The 18,357-nt window shown below is 44.9% G+C and overlaps 1 protein-coding gene across 1 annotated transcript in view; it reads left to right on the top strand.

Moving 5' to 3' along the window:
• The window catches only part of LOC124803342 (insulin-like growth factor-binding protein complex acid labile subunit), a 95,436-nt gene that overhangs the window by 36,995 nt on the left and 40,084 nt on the right, over positions 1-18,357 (top strand). Inside the window, exons 4-6 of the mRNA XM_047264528.1 lie at positions 96-239; positions 4,445-4,639; positions 10,336-10,585. Coding sequence (XP_047120484.1) covers positions 96-239; positions 4,445-4,639; positions 10,336-10,585 — 589 coding nt within the window. The remainder of the gene's footprint in view (positions 1-95; positions 240-4,444; positions 4,640-10,335; positions 10,586-18,357) is intronic.

The following is an 18,357-nucleotide window of genomic DNA, read 5'->3' as shown; positions in this document are numbered from 1 at the left end:
CACATGTGAACTTTTAGACCAAATAAGTAACTATATTTTTTTTTCATTGTGATATTTAACTAGCTAAATAGGGTTTTTTTTTTTTCTTCAATCAGGTGTTGGACCTGTCCCACAATAAGCTAACCACCCTGGAGGAGAACGTGTTCCACGGGCTGTCTGGACTTACCGAGCTCTACCTCTCCGGTAATAGTCTTCAGACACTTGACCTCGCCATGTTGGCTCCAGTCGACGCTCTCCAGGTATGTAACGAGCCTTGCTGTGTTTACACTTCCAGTGATACCGTACTGAACCTTTTCTAGGTCATCAGTCACCTGACTGTATTTTACGAGGTCCACTAATTGTAAGAATTACTTCCCTGTGCCAGACTCCTCGTCTTCGTATAGCACTCAGTTATTTGTTGAATATATTCCCATCACTGTCTTCCCCTTCAGTTTTTGTCCTCTACAGCTCCCTCTAGTACTGAAGTTAGTCCCTGATGCCTTCATAAATATCCTATCATCCTGCCATTTCTTCCAGTCAGTGTTTTCGATCCACTTCAGCATACTTCAGTAATACCGTATCTCTGACTTTTAATTATCTTCTTTTCCCGTTTTTCTACAGTCTGTGACTCAATAAAGTGCAGTGCTGAATATGAAAATACTCAAAAATGTCCTCCTCACATTACTCTTAATGTTTGATAGTACACGGTGCAGTCACTTTAATGTGACCACCGCCTTTCCACGTCAACGTGGAATAACCATTCACATGTGGCAGGTGGCAGCGCTAGAAGTAGGGTAAATAAAGGGCGTCGAGGGGACGTGGAAAACTGTGCAGTCGTTGTTGTACTGTGGAAACGGAGCGATTTAAGAGTATCCGACGTCCAAATGGGCATGATCATTATCTTTTGGGCAAAGGATGGAATCATTTCCGAAGCGGCTAAGTTTGTAAACTGTTCGCTTGTCGCCATGGTTAAAGTAAACTGTGCATGACAAGATGGCTCAATCCAAATCCAGAACCAACACTGAGGCAACTGTGATGTACCATGGGGCATAGATGACAGGGGGGAACGACTGCTTCAGAGACGTGTACGGGCCAATAGACGTGCGTTGTTGTGCAACTGACCGCCCAGATGAACCAAGGAGCTACCAACTGTATATCCTCAACGACTGTTCAGTGAACGTTGATGTACTGACTGCCGTTCATCGTCGATGAAGGCTGGAATTTACACGCCTCTACCGCAGTTGGACGTCCACTGAACTGCGAAAGATGGGCGTATGAATCGCGTTATTTGCACTATCGCACAGATGGCATGTTGTCAGTGCTATCTCACTTACCTTGATACATAGGGTATTCAACTGTTACCCTGGCCAACATGTTCTCCATACGTAACCCACTAAAAACATTTGATCAAGGATTCAGAGCGATTGACACACCATTGTTTGCCATCCACTGCAATTACTGAACTCTCGCACAAAGTTGAAGCAGCATGGAATGACGTACCCTATCTTCATCCACGCTTAGCTTGACTCGATGCCCAGCTGTGTTAGAGCCGTTGTTGTTCCAGAGTAACACCCTGTATACCTTCAAATTTAGCCCTGTACTCTTCCTAGCAGACGTCATATACACAGTGAGTACAATTTCTTTATTTGTTACCCTTCCTAGTCTTGCAGTTTTAATGGCCAACAGTGTATCATATTATACACAGAGATTTTGCTAAATGGAGACAAACTCTGCCGGAAATGATCCCTGAGGGAATAAGAAGAAGGTTATAGGGACAAATGGCTGGAAATCCATTCTAAGGGAAGTAAATCCTCTTTAGTGTGGAGGTAAAGTCTCTTCGACTATGAAGGTTTCAATGAAAGGAAGCACTCATGAGAACACATCTGGCAGTTGGAATATACTATCTGTACTAGTGGTTTAGTTCCACTCTCAAGATGGCAGTAATGTTCTCCACGATGCTGGTGTGCTCACACAGCAAGGAGGCATCTAACTCACAGCTGTAGATGACTCCCTCTGGTGTGGACGTGTGTCATGTGAAAGATGGTGGCTTGGTATACCAAAAATTAACAGACCAACATGGTTTTATATGCAGACAGGTAACTGGCAGTGGTTGGTGGCAGCACATCTCTACTGGGAAAAGTATCTCCACCAACAGCAACTGAATAGTGAACTGTTCGCAACAATGTTTCGTCATGTGCGTGGGACAGGTTCGTTTATGAGAATGGGTAACTACAAAAGGAGGGTGAGCCCCATACGTACACAGGCCTTGGAGGAACAGGTGTTGAACACTGTAGAATATGACGTGGGTCTCCGCACCAGACAGGTGGGCTGCCAGCATAATGTAAGCCAGACGATTGTGTGGATCATTCTTCACAATAATTGCACAGTCAGAAACACTTACAGTGTGTGCAGGCTTTTTTACCTGTAGACTTACCTCCATGGCGACGGTTTTGTTGCTGGTTCGTCGCAGAGGCCACCTTATTCAGTGATGAGGCTACCTTCATGAGATGTGGTATCATGAACCTTCACAACACTCACTTGTGGGCTACGGAGGATGCCCCTGGTATAGTGGCAGCGAACCATTAACACTGACTCAATCTCAGTGTATGGGGAAGAGGTCTGGAGGTCTTCCCTGCTGGAACGCATCTGGTGGTACAAAGGCTAAAATGGCTTCCACATGTTGGTACTCTAGCTCACTTCTGTATTTTCGTGCTTAGTCATCTCAATAACATTTGACCTGGCAGATACTTCGAGTGAGGTGATCCAGTTGCATGGCCTGCCCAGTTGCCAAACCTCACCTCTTTAGATTTCTTTCTGTCGATGTACCAGAAATAAATCGTGAATGCGGAGCCCATCCTGGACATGTAGACACTGGAACAAAGATTTCATTCTGCATGTGAAGCCATTCAGATACAGGATGGCTGATTTGAATTTGTGCATCAGATGCTGCTGTCATGTTTGTACGTGCTTAGAACTCTTTGAAGACTGTCCAATGGAGGTCTCATCGCATGACGTCGTGCGTGCATTGTAATGTACAGATATAATGAATTAATAAATGCCCTGTAGCATACACAATCTGTGAAACAGTATCCAGACGTTTGTTGTGGCCGTTATATAGGGTGTGTCCACTCTTTGCCATCATGATGGCTTGGACTCTGCTGCGGACACTTCCCATGAGGTTTCTGAATGTGTATGGAGGAATGGTAGCCCATTCTTCCTCTAGAGCCGAAATACGAGGAAGTTGGACGCTGGGGTCTGGAGTGAAGCCGATGTTCTGAATCGCCCAAAAGGTATTCCGCTGGGTGCAGGTCGGATTCTGGGCAGGTCAGTCAGTTTCAGAAATGTTATTGCCCACAGATCATTTCCTCACTCACGCTGCTTTATGAAAGCGTGGATTGTCTTGCGGATACAAACACTCATTGTCACAGATTTTTTTTTCCTAGCATACAAAGTACACAATACCGTAGAATGTCTTCATTTCCTCCAGTATTTAGCGTTTTCTTAAACACAATAAGGGGATCACACCTTAACCACAAAAAACATCGCCATACTGTAACACCACCACTTCCATACATCACTGGTGGCACTACACATTGTGGAAGGTAAAATTCTCCAGTCATTTGCCAAACCCAATCCCTTCCATCGCAGTGCGAGAAGGTGTAGCGTGATTGATCTCTCCATATTATTCGTTTCCAGTCATCCTCTGTCCAGTGACGTCGCTCTTTACACCACTTCAAGTGTCACTTAGCATTTATCGTAGAAATGTATGGCTTATGAGGAGTGAACCCCATTCTTTTTAACTCCTTAAGCACAGTCATTGCACTAGCTGGACTGCTTGCTGGTTGTGCTTTGCAACTCGAATGATCCCTTCCGCTGATTTCATTCGATTTTGTACAACCATACTTCAGAGTGCTGACAGTCCCTCTTCGCCAGTACATTAGATCTGCCTGACATTGATTTGGTTGTGGTTGTTCCTTCACGTTTCCACCTTATAGTGACATCACTGACAGTGGACTTGGGTAGCTTTAGTAGGGTTGAAACGTCCCTGGTTGATTAGTTATGCACGTGATATCCAATGACTGGTCCACATTGAAAACCACTAAGCTTCCCTGAGTGACCCATACTGCTGTAGTTAATGCCTCTCTACTGACAACACAGTACTTCCTGCCTCCTTTTATACTGGCTAATCCACCACTCTTGAGATCTAGTGACGAACTCTACATTAAATAGGGGTGCCCACATACTTTCGATCAGATAGTCTAAACATTATGAATTTTTGATTAAAAGTGCAAATGACCTAAAAGCTCTTTATACTCTGAAGGATCGTCTCCTGCAGTTAGCGCCCATGTAGCGGAATCACCGTCTATAACCACCTGATTATACAGCACAGCTCGATTACTTATTTATCACGGTCTGGTACTGGATAGGAAACACATATTGTATACCATTGTGGTCGCCCCGACAGGTGCTGGACGTATCGGGCAACATGCTGGACGGAGTGGTGGGCAGTGGCCCCAAGTCAGTACGCGACGTGCGGGCAGGCAACAACCGGTTGTTGGAGGTGCAACAGTTGCTGGCTGGCTTCCCGTTGGCCACCATCCTGCGCGTGCCCGACAACGCCATCACCAGCCTCGACGGGGTCGGGCTCCACAATCTCGTGGTGAGTATCCACACAGCGTCAGCTCTTCCCAGTCGCCGGTAAGTCCGACGCCAACAGTTTAAGGTGTCCACATTTGGAGATAGTTCTTTCAAAACTCCCAGATCCCAGCCTACATTATCTGATAAAAAAAAGTGACGTATCCTGAACGGGAGGAGGAAAGGAAATGAACCTTCACAGCTTGAGAGGGTATGTCATGTTAGCCGGCCGGAGTGGCCGTGCGGTTCTAGGAGCTACAGTCTGGAACCGCGTCACCGCTACGGTCGTAGGTTCTAATCCTGCCTCGGGCGTGGATGTGTGTGATGTCCTTAGGTTAGTTAGGTTTAAGTAGTTCTATGTTCTAGGGGACTTATAACCTCTCAGAAGTTAAGTCCCATAGTGCTCAGAGCCATTTGAACCCTTTTTTGTGATGTACTGTTATGCCATCAGACTTCCTGAAGTCACCGTCAGTCATGGCCTAAAGTTACACCCAACACCAGGAGTAACATCACTGTGCTTCTCCAAAACACTGGAAGAATGGGACCTCCTCCCAAATCACCTCCATCCTATCCACTGATGGTCATCTGGGGCGCTGCAAATGTGCGATTCATAGCGATGCGTAGCGAAGCATAGCGATGCCATTCATCAGCAGACCGTGCTCCCTGATAGTGACACCAGTCCAAACACTGCCGTTTGCGTTGTGATGTTAATGCTGACCTACACGTGGGGAGGCAATTCCCTATTCCGACTGCTCATAGTCTCCGATTAACGGTGCAAGATGACACAGAATGTTGCAGAAAGTCCATTACTTGTTTTGGGATGGCAGGCAGAGACACGAAAGATTTTCGATGTGCCTGGTGCACTATGGAGGTCCTCCCTTGTGGTGGCATGACGCGTTCGTGTTTAGTGTTGTTACCAGGGCTGGAACGGTATATGAGGGGAGTGAACAGTGTCAGATGTTGAGTGATCACTATGAAGGACACGGAGATGTCAAGTACTCATTTGAGACAGTGATATCAGCACCTGCTACACACCGAAAGAGGTCCCATCTTGGTAACGAACCCTAACAAGCTTGCCCTCACGTTCTCACGCAGTCCAATGTCAGGCCACTGTCACATCGGACTGCCCCACAAATGTGGGTATTGCACTATCAGACTAGCCGGCCAAATGGAGACCAACAATGAGGCCCTTTTCAGTCTGTATCAGGTGCTGATAACGCCATCTCAATGAGTACGTGCCATCTATTCACGCCCATTATATACCCTACTAGCCCTTGCAACAATACTAAACACGAGAAATAATGATACACTATGGTGGCCATTCTACCTGTCAGAGAGAATTAAAGTTCTAACCACTTACATGTACAATGCTACAATGACATCTGGCCATGTCTTCTACGGGCATCATTTTTTTCAGAGGAAGTGTATTTATATGATGGATCCCAATCTTAATCTACTCCATAACTGTCGTAAATGTATTGTGCAGAAAACACACTACAGTGATAAAATCAACTGTCAAATGCCGGCCGAAGTGGCCGTGCGGTTAAAGGCGCTGCAGTCTGGAACCGCAAGACCGCTACGGTCGCAGGTTCGAATCCTGCCTCGGGCATGGATGTTTGTGATGTCCTTAGGTTAGTTAGGTTTAACTAGTTCTAAGTTCTAGGGGACTAATGACCTCAGCAGTTGAGTCCCATAGTGCTCAGAGCCATTTGAGCCAACTGTCAAATGGTTCAAATGGCTCTGAGCACTATGGGACTTAACTTCTGAGGTCATCAGTCCCCTAGAACTTAGAACTACTTAAACCTAACTAACCTAAGGACATCACACACATCCATGCCCGAGGCAGGATTCGAACCTGTGACCGTAGCGGTCGCGCGGTTCCAGACTGTAGCGCCTAGAACCGCTCCGCCACTCCAGCCGGCCAATCAACTGTCATATCAGGCTTAATACGGGGTCATTCAATAATTGAACAGATAAACGAATGTAGTGAAAACAACGCGAAATGCAGGCAACAGTAAATTTTGTGTTGGTTGGCAACCTCGCGACGAGTGGTAGCCAAGTAATCGATTAATATTTTCACATGTTTTCGTAGAAACGACGACGTGTTTGTTCGCAGAAAGTTCTTTTGAAAGTACTTCTGAGATCCAATTTTTACTTTCGGGAAGTGTACAGCCATCATAAATGTTCTCTCGGATGTACATTGACAACTGAAAGAATATACAGTTTTCTGCGCTGTATTATGCAAGAACTGAACGTTTGTTGTGAAAATCATTAGTAACTCAGGGATACTCGACGCACTGTGAAGAGGCGCGTGATGTGAATTACTAACAGAGAAAGGTAAACAAATGAAACTATAAGGATCAGGGGAGAGATTAGATTATAATCGGTAATTATGATTGTAACAAAAATGAAATAGAAGTGGGCATGTGCAATTGTAAGTGATGCCCTTCACAATGCTCTGCTTGTCCCAGAACCCTCCAAAATATATAAATCTTCCATTCACATTCCCTGTTGGCGATGTATCGTGTTCATACCTATTTCATATCGCTTTCTAGGGTTCTGTACCCAATCGGTGAAAACGGAAGCCTTATAAGACCACTTTATTGTCTGTCTGTCTGTTTGACCCTTTTTCTCAGGGGCGGTTAGACGTATCAGTTCACATACTCAAGTCTACGACCCCTTGGCGATGTAAAAATTTAAGCGACTGCGTTAATGCAGTCAAATGGTGCTGCCATTTACGACACATATTTTGATAACTTGCCAGTATCCAAATAGATAACAAGCAAAAATCGTCGATTCCTGGAATGGTTAAACTATTTATACACAAATTAAGTTTGTACGGAGCCCTCGGGGATCGAGTCCTGCTCGCACTTGTCCGGAGTTTTTCTTGCCACCTAATATTTAAATGATATGAAAGGCTTCAGATGTTTGCCATTAATCTTTTAATCATATACTATTGTCTGCTTCCTCTTGGTTTTAGGCTTTATCTCGCATTTATCCACCTTTGAAAGGCCTATACTCGAATCTCGGTCTGGCATAGATCTTATTTATCATGAAATTACATTTTTCATGGACAAATACGCTTATTTACAGGCATGTCAGTTTTTTGTCGAATTACGGAATGTGTTATATGCTCACGCATTATTATGTTTTTGGAGAACGAAAATTTCGATAAAAATCAACATAGGCTCTGTAAACAGTGAGCTTGGAAAACTCGGTTTGTTCTGTTCGCCCATGAGATTCGGAGTACCGTAGACAGCGGCGACCAGTAGATGACGTCTACTTTGACTTTCGGCTGGCATTCGATACAGTTGCGCTAATAAAATACGAGCTTACCGAGAATCGGATCAGATCCGTGATTGGATTCAGGACTTCCTCGCTGATACAGCTCAACATCTCGGTCTTAAGAGAACGAAATCGACAAATGTAAAGTAATTCAATGGTCCACGTGCGTCGCGTCGGATAATGTTGTGGAACCTGCACAATATTTCGACGAGACAGCTGCTCGTAATCTTCAGGTGCACTGCATGTCGCCGTGCTCTATGATTCGTCTACGATGACGTTACAGCCTTAACCCTTGGCGCCTGCGTTCTTCTAGCGAGTCAGCTTATACAGGGTGGTCCATTGATCGTGACCGGGCCAAATATCTCACGAAATAAGCGTCAAACGGAAAAGCTACAAAGAACGAAACTTGTCTAACTTGAAGGGGGAAATCAGATGGCGCTGTGGTTGGCCCACTAGATGGCGCTACCATAGGTCAAACGGATATCAACTGCGTTTTTTAAATAGGAACCCCCATTTTTATTACATATTCGTGTCGTACGTAAAGAAATATGAATGTTTTAGTTGGACCACTTTTTCGCTTTGTGATAGATGGCGCTGTAATAGTCACAAAAATACTGCTCACAAATTTAGACGAACTGTTGGTAACAGGTAGGTTTCTTAAATTAAAATACAGAACGTAGGTACGTTTGAAGATTTTATTTTGGTTGTTCCAATGTGATACATGTACCTTTGTAAACTTATGATTTCTGAGAACGCATGCTGTTACAGCGTGATTACCTGTAAAAACCACATTAATGCAATAAATACTCAAAATTATGTCCGTGAACCTCAATGCATGTGGCAGTACGTGTAACAACATTCCTCTCAACAGCAAGTAGTTCGACTTCCGTAATGTTCGCACATGCACTGACAATGCGCTGACGCATGTTGTCAGGCGTTGTCGGTGGATCACGATAGCAAATATCCTTCAGTTTTCCCCACAGAAGGAAATCCGGGGACGTCAGATTCGGTGAACGTGCGGGCCATGGTATGGTGTTCCGACGACCAATGCACCTGTCATGAAATATGCTATTCAATACCGTTTCAACCGCACGCGAGCTATGTGCCGGACATCCATCATGTTGGAAGTACATCGACATTCTGTCATGCAGCGAAACATCTTATAGTAACATCGGTAGAACATTACGCAGGAAATCAGTATACATCGCACCGTTTAGATTGCCATCGAAAAAAAGGGGGGGGCCAATTATCCTTCCTCTAATAATGCCGCACCATACATTAACCCGCCAAGGTCGCTGATGTTCCACTTGTCGCAGCCATCGTGGATTTCCCGTTGCCCAGTAGTGAATATTATGTCGGTTTACGTTACCGCTGTTGGTGAATGACGTTTCGTCGCTAAATAGAAAGCGTGCAAAAAATCTGTCATCGTCCCGTAATTTCTCTTGTGCCCAGTGGCAGAACTGTACACGACGTTCAAAGTCGTCGCCATGCAATTCCTGGTGCATAGAAATATGGTACGGGTGCAATCGATGTTGATGTAGCATTCTCAACACCGCCGTTTTTGAGATTCCCGATTCTCGCGCAATTTGTCTGCTACTGATGTGCGGATTAGCCGCGACAGCACCTAAAACACCTACTTGGGCATCATTATTTGTTGCAGGTCGTGGTTGACGTTTTACATGTGGCTGAACACTTCCTGTTTCCTTAAATAACGTAACTACCCGGCGAACGGTCCGGACACTTGGATGATGTCGTCCAGGATACCGAGCAGCATACATAGCACACGCCCGTTGGGCACTTTGATCACAATAGCCATACATCAACACGATATCGACCTTTTCCGCAATTGGTAAACAGTCCATTGTAACACAGGTCATGTATCACGAAGCAAATACCGTCCGCATTGGCGGAATGTTACGTGATACAACGTACTTATAGGTTTGTGACTAATACAGCGCCAACTATCACAAAGAGATAAAAGTGGTCCAACTAAAACATTCATATTTCTTTGCGTACTACACGAATATGTAATAAAAAATGGGGGTTCCTATTTAAAAAAAAAAAAACGTAGTTGATATCCGTTTGACCTATGGCAGCGCCATCAAGCGGGATAATCGTAGCGCCATCTGGTTTCCCCCTTCAAACTAGACGAGTTTCGTTCTTTGTAGTTTTTTCGTTTGATGCTTATTTCGTGAGATATTTGGCCCGGTCACTACCAATGGACCATCCTGTACGCAGACAGACCGACTGAGGGACAACAGAGTGATCCTATAAGGTTTTTACCAATTTAGGTACGGAACCTTCAAAACAGTTACTGAAATTAGGTACTCGTCTACTGGAAGTTATGTCACATGTTAACGTAGAGATGCAGATGTTGATTGGTCACGGGTAATGCAGTTGTGAGCTGTGGTGATGAGCCAGACGACACGCCGGCAGGAGCTGGACATCTCGGGGAACCCCCTGTCGTCCCTGCCGGCAGAGCTGTCGGCCCCGTCGCTGCGCCGCCTGGTGGCGTCGCGCTGCAGCTTCGAGTCGGTGCCGCCGCAGCTGACGGGAGACCGCCTGCCCAGCCTGGAGGTCCTCGTCCTGGACGGCAACAAGCTGCTGCGCAGCGTCTTCTTCCCGAAGAACGCGGCCTTCCTGCGCCTGCGATACCTCTCCCTCAGCAGCCTGCCGCTTCTGCAAGGTACCTTATCTTCTCTTGTGATATACAGAGGGGTCCAAAAAATGTATTCACTGTTTAAAAGTCCATAACTGGCAAACTAATTGACCGAGTTGTCTCGTCTTTGGTAGTGTAATAGTTTGTAGTTCCGGCAATCGCCACACGAGCGTTGTATTGCGTTGTTTTGTTTTGTCAGATGACATTCGCCAGATAGTGTTTTGTTCTTAGTTGCACCTAGTTAGGCCGGTATTACACTATCAAATTTCTTTGTCAAAGATTTGATCAAAGATGTGATCAAATATTCCGTCAAATATATTTGACAAAGATCTTTGATTTAGCGCTAGAAGGGGTATTACATTGTCATCCAATTTTTCGTCAAAGTTCAAGATGGCTTACAACAACAACTTGTTATTAACCACAGCAGTTGCATGTACCACAATTGCACTGTGTGCATATGCGGAAGAGAAGCTGGGGGAAAAAAGGAAACACACCTGGGTAAACCCGTGGGTTTTACGACAACATGATAAAAGCATTCAACAAAACTTGTTACGTGAGCCTATAGTGGAGGGCGTCAAGTCATACATCAATTACTTAAGAATGGATGAGCATACATTTCTGTATGTGCTCAGTGAAGTGTATCCTCATTTCACAAAGCACAATATTCACTTAAGAACTGCTACATCTGCAGAAGACAGGCTCACTGTAACACTCCGATTCCTTGCTACAGGAGAAGGTTAGGTTAGGTTAGGTCAGGTCAGGTCAGGTCAGGTCACGTCTCCAACCTTCGTAATCTATTTTTGTATTCAGTGTACCTCACGTTGTAAAGCGCCTCATCAGCTTCATACATCTCTATTAATTTTGTAGTTGTTGGCACACACCAATTGTATTTGCCTGCAATGTTTATAAAAACACTACAGACGACAGAGTGCAGCGATGCTAGCGCTCCATGTGGTAACATGTCACATTGCAGTGAACAGAAGACAAGCGTCTTCTTTGATCAAACCTACAGCGAGGCCCTAGATTTGATCAAATATTGGACGACATTTGACAAAGTTCCCTATTACACCATCAAATATCTTTGACAAAGATATTGGACAAAGATTTTTGACAAAGAAATTTGATAGTGTAATACCGGCCTAAGCCTTGCGCCAGCCACATTTACTCGAGTAAGGCCGGTATTACACTATCAAATTTCTTTGTCAAATATCTTTGTCTAATATCTTTGTCAAAGATATTTGATGGTGTAATAGGGAAATTTTGTCAAATGTCATCCAATATTTGATCAAATCTAGGGCCTCGCTGTAGATTTGATCAAAGAAGTTGCTTGTCTTCTGTTCACTGCAATGTGACATGTTACCACATGGAGAGCTAGCATCACTGCATTCTGTCGTCTGTAGTGTTTTTATAAACATTGCCAATAAATACGATTGGTGTGTGCTGACAACTACAAAATTAATAGAGATGTATGAAGCTGATGAGGCGCTTTACAATGTGAGGCACACTGAATACAAAAATAGATTACGAAGATTGGAGACCTGACCTAACCTAACCTAACCTAACCCTCTCCTGTAGCAAGGAATCAGTGTTACAGTGAGCCTGTCTTCTGCAGATGTAGCAGTTCTTAGGTGAATATTGTGCTTTGTGATATGAGGATACACTTCACTGAGCACATACAGAAATGTATGCTCATCCATTCTTAAGTAATTGATGTACGACTTGACGCCCTCCACTATAAGCTCACGTAACAAGTTTTGTTCAATGCTTTTATCGTGTAGTCGTAAAACCCACGGTTTCACCCAGGCGTGTTTCCTTTTTTTCCCCGCTTCTCTTGGGCATGTGCACACTGTGCAATTGTGGTACATGCAACTGCTGCGGTTAATAACAAGTTGTTGTTGTCAGCCATCTTGAACTTTGACGAAAAATTGGATGAGAGAGTAATACCCTTTCTAGCGCTACGTCAAAGATCTTTGTCAAATATATGTGACGGAATATTGGATCACATCTTTGATCAAATCATTGACATAGAAATTTGATAGTGTAATACCGGCCTTACATTCGATGAAAGGAAGTCAGTTTTGAAGTGGTATTTTAAGTACGAAAACATTAATGAGGTTCAACGGCAATGGAAAAATGAGTATCAAACTGAGCCACCAACACGTTTAACGATTCGTCGCATTCATGACAAATTTGAAGCCGAAGGCTGTGTTAAAGGTATACACAAACAACGATCTGGACGACTTGTAACAGTAACAAGTCCAGCTAACTTCCGTCATGTGTTACAACAATTCACTCGCTCACCACAGAAGTCTATGAGACAGTGTGCCCATGAAACTGGAGTGAGTCGCTCAAGTGTTCGGCGAATTTTGAAGACAGCAAAGTGGAAGTGCTACATCCCACGATTGCTACACGCAATGAACGATGACGACCCAGATCATAGAATGGAGTACTGCGAGTGGTTTACTAACATAGTGCACAACGATGAAGAGTTTGTAGACATGATTGTGGGGTCTGATGAGGCACAGTTTTTTGTGGCGGTGTTCGAAGCGACAAACACTTGGCTGTGGAAATGGCTTACGAAGTCACCGCCACACTTTTAATAGCGGGCCGACCGGTCCGCTGGAACAGGGAACAGAAAGATGAAAGCCCAAACACTCATATTAAATAGAAGTCGGTACTTATCTTTTATTAAGGAAGATACAGTAACACAGTACTGAACTCGGTGTCTACAGAAATCTGTCTAGTTCGAGTCGGAGCGGCTAGGTCAGCGTCGGCTGACGACAAACAACAACTCTGCTGCGATGAACACCCAACTGACTAGCAAGTACACACTTCGGTAGCGAGTATACAACTGAGCGGCGAATACAAAACTGTCCTAGCGCTCGCGACTCCAGCGCTTAAGAAGCCAGAAGCCAGCGGTGGCGCGCGCAGACTTGCGGCGATTTCCTGTCTCGCTAGCGCTGCTTATGCGGACGGCGTCCGTACTTTGATGCTGCCAACCTTTCGGCAGCGGGCTCGGTTGGCATTACTGGCTAGGATACAACACAGTTCAAACTCAATGGTACAGTAAATCGCCACAATTGCCTCTACTGGGCCGCAGAAAATCCGAACGTCCATGTAGACAAAGCCGTGAATTTGCCAGGAGTAAATATGTGGTGTGGGTTGTCTTACTGGGGCTTGATTCGGCCATTCTTCTTTGACGGCACAGTTACCGGTGAGGTCTACCTTCAGAAGCTTCAGACATCATTTTACCTGCCATCCGAGACTTGTATGGAGACGGAAGAGTTTACTTTCATCAAGATGGTGCCCCAGTCCAGTACCGAAATCGTGTTATGGCGTATCTCGACGAAAATCTACCAGGAAGATGGATAGGCCGTAGAGGTGCTGTGGAGTATCCACCACGTTCCCCAGACCTAACTCCTCAGGACTTTTACCTGTGGGGAACACTAAAGGACGTCGTTTATCGACAAAAGCCACCCACAATGGATGAACTTCGAGAATCCATCGTACATTCGTGTGCAAATATCCAGCTAAACACGTTGCAGTCAGTAGTTCGTGCTGCAGTTCGGCGGCATCGTTTGTGTGTGGATGTTAATGGTGACCATTTCGAACACCTACAGTGATATCTTTAAGTTGGACTTTAAGCTACACTTCCGCCAAAAATGAGAAAACTCCGTCAATTAGTTTGCAAGTTATGGACTTTTAAAGAGTGGATACATTTTTTTGGACCCCTCTTTATGTATGCAAACTGCAGCGACGAATGGGAACTTGTACCAAAAGGCAGGGATTCTGGCCTGATCTCCCGCTCACTAGGCAAATGTGCTAACCACTACGCCACTCTGCTTTGGATTGAGGAGGGAGGCGCAGCTGGATAGTCCGTGCAGCTGTGCAAAGCCACTGTGGCAGGGTGGCGTAGTTGTTAGTGCGTCTGCCCAGTGAGCAGGAGCCGTGGTTTCAAATTCCAGCCTTGGCACAAGTTGAGACTTTTCATTCGTCACTTCAGTCTGCATGTATACATCATAGATATCTGACACTTCAAAATGTCTCTGGAAACATTGGAAAAGCACCTATGCCTGAGTTTCAGGCTGCATCTTCCGTTTTTTCGATGCTAAGGTGCTATTCCAGTACAGCTGGAGAGCCTCTGCAGTGCTGTTCGACTTTAAGGGGAATTCTGGTTCGGCTGAGGCATGAATGGGAATTTTGATTGTAGAAGAACACATGCTAGGGTAGTCCGTGCAGTCTGAGTAGTGAGGAGGCGACCTGGGTTCGAATCCCGGCCTTGGTAAAAAAAAAAAATTCATTCATCGCTTCTCTCTGCATATGTACATCACTGATGTTTAAGACCTGAAACGGCCTCTAGAGCCGTTCTCGTAATGGTCCCTGTGCCAAAAAGGTACTAAAAAAACGTTTTACACCATCTCCATAGCCGAGTGGCCATCACGACAGACCGTCATGTGGGGGACATGGGCTCGATTCTTGGTGCCGGCAGGAATTTTTCCTTGATACGAGAACTCGAGCGGTGTCCACTAAGCATTTTGATGCGAACTGAGGAGGTAGCTGATTGAGAGATGGCGTCTCCAAGGTCAAAACTTTGGAAACAGGCGAGAATGCGGTGTGCTGACTCCTTGCCCCTCCATACCGCCTCTGATGATCAATGACTGAGGATGACACAATTATCGCATGATCTCGAAGGCCTGATCGCCGGGTTCCCTTTTTTTTACTACATGCATAAGCAAACCTCACAAAAACTAGTCACCTGTAGGAGATGTCACGCAAACATCATGTAGAACTGCTCCAGCCTTGGTAATGGCCTCTTTTTGGCGAGGAAGAGGGTCCATAAGTTTCTTCAACTTTACCGTACTCATCTGATGCCACTCATTGATGAACAGATCCCGCAGGGCTACTACATTGGTGCGATATTCATTGATAAGTTTCACCCGCTGTTTCAGATAGTCCTGACATTTCCTATGGGATTAAGCGGACCAGTCTACATGCGACAGAGAGTCTGTCAAACTAAGAACGTGTACAGAGTGTTTGACTATTATTGGTACAAATAAATGGGCGAAACAAGCAAATAATCCTAAAAATCATAGGTCCAGAAACCAGTAGTTTCCCAGATACGACGTATGCACACGTGCAGTCATGCCAATGTTACAATACTGTTAATACCTAATGCTACGTTTATGCTGTGGCTTTGCTGCTGGCATATCGCTGTCTGTTAGATCGGTACGCTACTTTCATTAATGTGAAATAAACAGTGACCTTGAACCAACCTATCATAGCTCAAGTTTCGGCCCGTGTCGGCAATAAGTGAAAAATGACTATGTAAAGTAAACATGGCTTTATCTTCCAGGTACCAGTCCCCACAGTGAACAGGAAATGTATCATGCACATGTACGAGTTGAGTCGAATGAAACACTAACTTTTTTAATTTTTTTTATTCAACGTGAGGCAGCAAACGGAATGTGTACATGTACGAGTGGCAGTCAAATGAAAACTTCAATATTTTTTTAGAACAAAAGTGGAGTACATCGTCTTTCGACATAGTCTCTCTGGGGCCCAACACAATTCCTCCAGCGCGTAGGAAATGCACGGATTCCTCTGACATTCTTTCGACTGTGTGGGCAGCCAGTCGTGCACTGTCTGCTGCACCTCTTCATCGGAACGAAATTTGTGTTCTCCCATTGTCTCTTTGAAGTGATCCAAACAAGTACGAGGCGTGTTTTTTAAGTAAATACCAGTTTGAAATTAAAAAAGACCTGCTAAGATAACTCAATAATTTTATTTTTACATGAAAACCTGTACCTTAATCTACGCTTTGACGCCATTACAGTCTGATTCTTCCTTGTTTACGTTGTGTACTGAGTGTTTAAGGTACCTTCGATAACCGTGAGTCCCGCCGACTGTGAAGTACGGGCTGTTATAAGATTCCTTAGTGCTAAAGGCCTAAAAGCGATCGATAACCATCGTGAGATCTCTGCAGTTTACGGAGAAAACATTATGAGTGATGGAATGATAAGAAAATGGATGAGAGCATTTAAAGATGGTCGCACAAATGTGCATGATGAACAACGGAGTGGGCGCCCTTCGGTCGTTAATGAAAGTTTGGTGCAGGAAGTGGACAATAAGGTGAGAGAAAACAGACGGATTTACTCCTTGCAGCATGACTTTCCTAATGTTTCTCGTAGTGTTTTGTATGGCATTGTGACCGAGCACTTGAATTACCGAAAATTGTGCGCACGTTGGGTACCGAAAATGTTGACGGATGTACACAAAACCAAACGTTTAGAGTATGACTTTCCTTGAGCGGTACCACAACGACGGTGATGATTTCTTAAGCCAAATTGTTACGGGCGATGAAACATGGGTGGCCTACGTCACACCTGAATCAAAGCAACAGTCTATGGAAGTTGAGCAAGGGCATCGTTTTGCTGCAAGACAATGCCTGTCCGCATGTGGCGAATCAAACCAAAGATCACATCACATCTTTTCGAGGGGAAACTCTAGATCGTCCTCCATACAGCCCTGATCTTGCGCCCAGTGACTACCATCTGCTCCTGCACTGGAAGAAACACCTGGGCGGTCAGTGTCTTCAAGACGATGACGAAGTCAAAACAGTGGTGATGCAGTGGTTAACAAGTCAGGCGGCAGACTTCTGTGAGGAGGATATTCAAAAACTGGTACAACGTTATGACAAGTGCCTCAATATTGACGGAAATTATGTAGAAAAGTAGATTAAGGCACAGGCTTTCATGTAAAAATAAAATTATTGAGATATCTTAGCACGTCTTTTTTTAATTTCAAAACGGTATTTACTTAAAAAACACGCCTCGTAGTAATCACTCAGTAAGAGGTCTGCAGAGTATGACGAATGTGGCACCGTATCAAAGTGCAGGTCATCGATGTTTGCAAATCTTTCATGGGCAATATGAGGCGAGCATTGTCATGTTGCAAAATGACACCTGTAGTCAGAAGTCCACGTCTCTTTGATCTTACTGCAGGCCAAAGCCGATTTTTTGACGTATTGGAATATACCACAATGGTGATGTTGTCTCCCCCAGCCTTGTAGCGTTCCAAGACAATGCTGTGTTCATCCCAAAAGAGAGTCAGCAGAACCTTCCCTGCATATGGCTGCATCCGGAACTCCTTTGGTTTTGGTTATGAGGAATGGCGCAATTCCTGGCTTGCTCTCATGTTGGTGGTAGTGTACCCAGATGACGTCTCCTGTAATGGTTCTCGCGAAGGAGCCATCACCTTTTGCTTCAGAGAGCCGCAAAAGTTCTTCACAGATGTCAGCGCGTTGCTCTTTCACTTCTGGAGTTAGCTCTCGTGGCACCCATCGTGCAGACACTTTGCGAAGCTTAAGCACTTCATGAATGATGTGCTGAACCATGACTAATGTTCATATTTGCGGTTCTTTCATCCACTCTCGCACGATGATTTTCTATCACAGCGGCTTCAACTGCTCCAGTAGGCTCCAGTGTCACAATGCAATGTGCCTGATCTGCATGCTGGGTGTCTGTCGCAGAAGGCACGCTGTTTCGGAACTTTCTGTTCCACTCATACTCTTGCTGCAATGCCAGACATGCATCGCCATCTGGACCTCCATTCGGCAGTAGATTTCAGTAGGTTTTGTACTTTCATTGCCCAGACAACATGCGACAGAACGTCGTTCTTCCATCGAGCATGTAGCAAGCGGGGCTGCTATTTTGAATTGGTATTGTGGAAGCGTTTCGCTTGTATGTAGCATGCTGCCACCTGTAGGGCAGTCCTTACATAACTGGTAACAGTACTTTCAA

Source organism: Schistocerca piceifrons, chromosome 6, assembly GCF_021461385.2.
Source record: "Schistocerca piceifrons isolate TAMUIC-IGC-003096 chromosome 6, iqSchPice1.1, whole genome shotgun sequence".
NCBI classification, from domain to species: domain Eukaryota; kingdom Metazoa; phylum Arthropoda; class Insecta; order Orthoptera; family Acrididae; genus Schistocerca; species Schistocerca piceifrons.
The sequence above is the reverse complement of the archived record's forward strand: the minus strand, read 5'-3'. Positions and strand labels throughout refer to the sequence as shown.